Source organism: Austrofundulus limnaeus, unplaced genomic scaffold (assembly GCF_001266775.1).
Source record: "Austrofundulus limnaeus strain Quisiro unplaced genomic scaffold, Austrofundulus_limnaeus-1.0 Scaffold0, whole genome shotgun sequence".
Classification (NCBI taxonomy): domain Eukaryota; kingdom Metazoa; phylum Chordata; class Actinopteri; order Cyprinodontiformes; family Rivulidae; genus Austrofundulus; species Austrofundulus limnaeus.
The window spans coordinates 1784976-1790472 of record NW_013952402.1 but is presented as its reverse complement, the minus strand read 5'-3'; the positions used below and the strand labels follow the sequence as shown (position 1 = coordinate 1790472).

Genomic DNA, 5497 nt, shown 5'->3' with positions numbered 1-5497 from the left:
TAGAATACGAAAATATTGGTGAATGCCACAAATTCTCCTAAATCACTCGTACGCACAACTTAAGAACAAATCTGTGCGTACGAACGGTTCTTGCATGAGGCCCAATGTACAGTTGTCACTTTTGGTAAATATCTTAGATGTAAAGGAAAAGAAGCTTTTTCTTCTCAGTTTTAGGAAATTTTCAGTTTATAGCATTTTATTTTTATTTTAAGTTTCTCTGGTCAAGAGGAAACACACATTATAAGTTGTGTTTGAAAAGAAAAACAAAAAAACCTTCAGTATAGAAAATTGTTATTAAAATATATATTTTTGTCTGCAGGACTGGGGCCGGCCTGGAGACTTGTGGAACTTGGATATCCAGTGGCATGTCCCCAGTGTTGAGGAGACCTCATTTGCTTTTTACTTGCTGGACATAATCCTCCAGCCTGAACTTCAGCGCCTTCAGAGATTTGCAAAAGGAGAACAGGACATGAGCAGGTGATGATCTGATTACTTGTAAAATGTACACTGTACAATCATTTTTCTTTTAAYTTAGGTATATCTTTACCTTGTTTTAATTTGTATACAATAAAAGCGTGTGTTGATCATTTCTGTGTATATTTTTTCCCCCTCTAGAGATGATGTCCTGCAAAGCCTCACTATTGTTCAGCACTGTCTCCTGGGAGCCGGGAGTTTGATGCCTCCGCTGAAAGGGGAGCCCATCACTGACCTGTAAGTGGCTGCATGTCAAAACCTTCTACTAAATATGAAAAGAATAAAAAAAATACTGTTTTATTTAAAACGTTGGCTCTTGTACTACCTTTGACTTTAAGCCATAACATCAATGTGCTATCGTGCTTTTTCTCAGAGTTCACAGCATGGTGAATCTGGATGAGACCACCCTGTATACAGGAATGGAGTATGGTACGTAATTCTCAGAGAGAGAAAAAAAAAAAGATATTTATGTGTTATAATTTTATCATTTAAAATTCTTTCTATTTACAGATAGGACCAGAGAGAACTACAGAGATGCTATTTGTAACGTGATGAAACAGCTGCTGCGTACGTCTTCACCTAGTTTAAGTTTAATCTCTTATTTTGRTGTAGTCTCGTCTTATCCAATAAGGAAGCTTTCAGTAATGTGTAGTTTTTTCTGATTATCTGTTGCTTGCAGATTACATTTTGGAGCATTCTGAAGATGACACCAAGTCTCTATTCTCCATCATCAAGGTGAGTTGGTGAGGATGTTAAAAATGCAAACTTATTGATTTACAGGATTCCTGGTTGTCATGTGGTGCCTGATTTTGTAAAACTTAAGTCTTTACAGCTAATTGTAATTGAGCTATGTTTATTTATTTTACACAAAACTGTTCAAAGTGTTGCACTGATATCAGGCCAAGTGATTTCTTTGATTCTTTTCAGATTATCAGCGACCTTTTGCACTTCAAAGGTTCCCACAAGCACGAGTTTGACTCCCGCTGGAAGAGTTTCAACCTTGTAAAGAAATCAATGGAAAACAGAGTAAGAGTTTTTTCTTCCTCCAGATGTGATCATTAGGTGTTAAAAATAAATTCTACTGCATATTTTTTTAAAAATATTTATTTATTTTATGTTTGCTAATTTCAAGTGCCCTGGTTTTTTTTTTCCCCCCACCTGCAGCTTCACGGCAGAAAACAACACATCAGAGCTCTTCTTATTGACAGAGTCATGCTTCAGCATGAGGTAAGGTTTTTTATTTTAAAGGAAATATCCCTTTAGGWACAGCGTTGCCAACTTAGAAGATTTGAGTTTTAAAACCTCCTCAGTAACTTAAAAAATCTTAACATATTCTTAACGCCTTAATTATGGTTATTTGTTTTCTGGTGCCATGTAGCATCATTTAGTAGCTTTTTTGAAAGTCAGAATTAAATGGTATTTCTTTGAAACATTTCTTATCATTTTACCTTRCATAACTTTTAATGTTTGTAATTAATCAGCTGAGGAAACTGACTGTGGAAGGCTGTCAGTACAGGACCATCCACCAGGAGCTGATGAAAGACCTTTTGAGGCTTTCTACAAGCACATACAGTCAAGTGAGTTACACATTATCTGGTGTTTGTTTGCTCCTATTTACACTTTTCTTTAATTTAACAGGGTTTGTGCTGTTAGAATATTGATAAAAATAAATAAATTGGGACTTTTCTCATGTTTCAGGTGCGCAGCAGAGCTCAGAATGTATTGTTCACTGCACTGGGAACCTACAATTTRTGCTGCAGAGATCTGATCCCCCTCGTCCTCGAGTTTCTCAACCCAGACAACAGCAGTGTCACTCAACAGCAGTTCAAAGTACGACAGTCCTTTCTGCAATATAAAACTCAATAAAATAAAATACGATGCAGTGTATTTTTATTATTTTAGAGAATATCATTTATTGTGTTTTTATGATTTATTTCCAGGGTGCTTTGTACTGTCTTCTCGGGAACCACAGTGGAGTGTGTCTAGCTAATCTGCATGACTGGGAGTGCATTGCTCTGACGTGGCCTGCTGTTGTTCGCTCCGGCCTCAGCTCAGCCATGTCACTCGAGAAGCCCTCCATCGTGCGCCTTTTTGACGACCTCGCCGACAAAATCCATCGGCAATATGAGACCATCGGCATCGACTTCACTGTGAGTTCAACACTGGGAAAAATATAAGCCAGTATTTTCAATGCATCTCCAAAATAATGATTTTTAAAGCTTTTTGGTCTTTCAGTGCACCTAATCTGTATCCCCTTCTTATTACTGACACTCTGTGTTTTATCTTTTGTATACCTTTAGCTCTCTGGTGAGTGTTGTTCTGTGGCAAAACAGCTCATGACTTCGGGAAATCCTTTTCCTAAGGAGCCCGTGCCGTCTGGAGAAGAGTCGGACGCAGGTTTAAACCATCAGAAGGGCAAAAACTCTGAAGCTGTTGAGTAAGTTTTACGCTAACAGCTACTACAACTCAAACTTTATATAAAAGAATGTCTACTTTTTTATTTTTAATTTTTTTTCCTCATCTATCCTTGTGTGGTTTTTAGTTTTTCTGTTGTTAAATGTAGTGCAACTGTGTTTGCTGCATGACCGGTTTCACCTGTTCCCCRATGTTTGCCTCGTATGTCTTCTTGAATGGGTGTTTCTTAACTGCCCCCTCCCCACTTCCCTGAATGTACAGAACCTTGTGAATTTATTTCTGTGAAAGGCACTATATAAATAAAACTTTACTTTACTTACTTTTCGTTACATATGAAACAAACTAATTCATTTTACATGTCATTTTGTAGGAAATACGAAGGTCTCATTGGCGATCTACTGGACTGCCTCAGCAACAGGAACATGTATGTTATAATGTAAACATGTTTACGTGTCGTTACTGCCTCTGACACTTGTTTYTAACGTCAGGCCTTGGAAATTCGAGCACATCTCTATCGGCTTCTTGTCTTTGCTGTTYAGAGACGACCACCAGCTGCCACCTCCAGCGATTACATTCTTTGTGGAAAGCCTCAACCACGATTCCATCTATGTTCGCAAGGTGTGGCATATATTATTGACACGATGTGGGGATGATGCTGTGAGTTGAACACATTAAAATAATAATAATTTTCTCCAATAGGTGGCGATATCAGCTGTGGCCGGGATCCTGAAACAAATAAAAAGACCACATAAGAAAGTCCCTGTTAGCTCTTCTGAGCTTTGRAAGCACTGTAAGTTTTTTTTTATTTATTTTGTTTTTGAAGTTACATGAAATTAAATGTCTGTTTTAACAATCTGTGCCTTTCTTTGGTAGGTGATGTGATGGAGGATAAGTTTGCGGTTGGGGACCGTCCAGACAACCAGTGGCTCCAGTATAACAGCAACAAACTGCCACGCACACAGGGAGACTGGGATAAGTGTATGTTTGTGGAAAAGACACACTGGGGATACTACTGCTGGCCAAGGTACTCATTTTATATTTCCATATATTTCTGCRTTATTTTATTTTCTTCTCATATATWTTTTTTATGTGTTTTGATATTTGTCAAACGTGTCAACTTATAATTGCTCCATAGGAAACTGATGATGTATGCACCTCAGGAGGAGCAGCCCCAACAGAACCTGAGCAGAGAGGAAATGACAGAGGTTTGTAACTACATCATCTCTCTTGTAGAAATTCCATCTAGTGCATCCAATTAATCAGTGTATGGTTCGTTCTTTGGTTTTTTCGTTTCAAAATAAAATTGCAAAAACAAAACAAGCATGTGATTTTTTTGTTTTTCCGTTTTTAAAACAAAATTAGAAAAAAGGCAATTGCAAAAATTAAAAAAGGGGTATGTTTNCTGATCTCCCGACACAAACTCTTTTCAGTTAGCACTTCCAAATCTGCTGGTTCAAAAATGGATGCGCTTGTATTATTTAGAGGGAATCGACGCATATTATATAAACTACAATGATTAAACCAAAGACAAGCTTTTATTTTTTATTAATTCAACGGGAACTTATGGTGGAACTGGAAATGAAGACCTGATCTCCCGGCACAAACTCTTGTTAGTTAACACTTCCGAATCTGCCAGTTCAAAAATTGATACGTTTGTATTTCCTCTCTCAAAAAGTTTGATAATAAATGCAGAAAATGGTTCAAGTGCAGCCATTGCCTATTATTTAAGACTGGTTTGTTTTTATGCCGTCTTTTATCCACTGTAAACTATCCTTCTTTGGCGACTTACTTCATTTCCGGTATCGCTACATATTAAAAGAACAACCGTATTTTATTTTTATTTAGATGGCTAAAGCAAAAATCAAACGCTGTTGATTTTCTATTAATTCGATTTTGCATTTTTACATTTAGGTTTTAAAAACAGAAAAACAAAACAACATGCTTGTTTTGTTTTTGCAATTTTATTTTGAAAAGAAAAAACAAAGAACAAACCATACACAGGTTCCAAGTAGTCATTGTTATTGTTTCTCCTCCAGCGGGAGCAGATCATCTTTGACCACTTCTCAGATCCAGTTTTCATCAACCAGTTTGTTGAGTTTCTCTCTCTGGAGGATCGTAAGGGCAAGGACAAGTTCAGCCCTCGCAGATTCTGTTTGTTCAAAGTGAGATCAGTTTTAATCTGGAAGAGTACAAAAAACAAATAAAAACACAAACTAAATCTTCGCTTCCTTGTCTAACAGGGACTGTTCCGTAATTTCGGCAACGCCTTTCTGCCTGTGCTGGAGCCACACATGGAGCGCCTGGTGGCAGATTCTCACGAGAGCAAACAACGATGCGTGGCTGAGATCATCTCTGGACTGATACGAGGCTGCAAGCACTGGAGCTTCTCAGAGGTAGTTCAGTGCTCCGTGTTCTGAAAAAGTTATGCTTTTACTAGGGCTGTAAGAAAATATCGATACACTGAAATATCGCGATATTTCATTTCCTGATACTGTATCGATATTCTAAAGCCGTGTATCAATTTTTTATTAAGGTTTAAAATGTCAACTTTCCTGCCAGCCGTTCATTTTTATGTTGTAGTTCAGCCTCTGACCACTAGTTGGCAGCA

At 37.6% G+C, this 5497-nt stretch overlaps 1 protein-coding gene across 2 annotated transcripts in view; it reads left to right on the top strand.

Annotated features, from left to right (window-relative positions):
• The window catches only part of psme4a (proteasome activator subunit 4a), a 27377-nt gene that overhangs the window by 13594 nt on the left and 8286 nt on the right, over positions 1-5497 (top strand). For both annotated transcript variants that reach the window (XM_014008677.1, XM_014008601.1), the window contains 18 exons: positions 320-477; positions 616-711; positions 848-903; positions 985-1041; positions 1154-1209; positions 1402-1500; positions 1639-1701; positions 1956-2051; positions 2173-2304; positions 2415-2624; positions 2775-2911; positions 3260-3313; positions 3378-3507; positions 3589-3679; positions 3763-3913; positions 4025-4094; positions 4926-5051; positions 5130-5282. In XM_014008677.1, the coding sequence (XP_013864131.1) occupies positions 320-477; positions 616-711; positions 848-903; positions 985-1041; positions 1154-1209; positions 1402-1500; positions 1639-1701; positions 1956-2051; positions 2173-2304; positions 2415-2624; positions 2775-2911; positions 3260-3313; positions 3378-3507; positions 3589-3679; positions 3763-3913; positions 4025-4094; positions 4926-5051; positions 5130-5282 (1935 nt within the window). The remainder of the gene's footprint in view (positions 1-319; positions 478-615; positions 712-847; positions 904-984; positions 1042-1153; positions 1210-1401; positions 1501-1638; positions 1702-1955; positions 2052-2172; positions 2305-2414; positions 2625-2774; positions 2912-3259; positions 3314-3377; positions 3508-3588; positions 3680-3762; positions 3914-4024; positions 4095-4925; positions 5052-5129; positions 5283-5497) is intronic.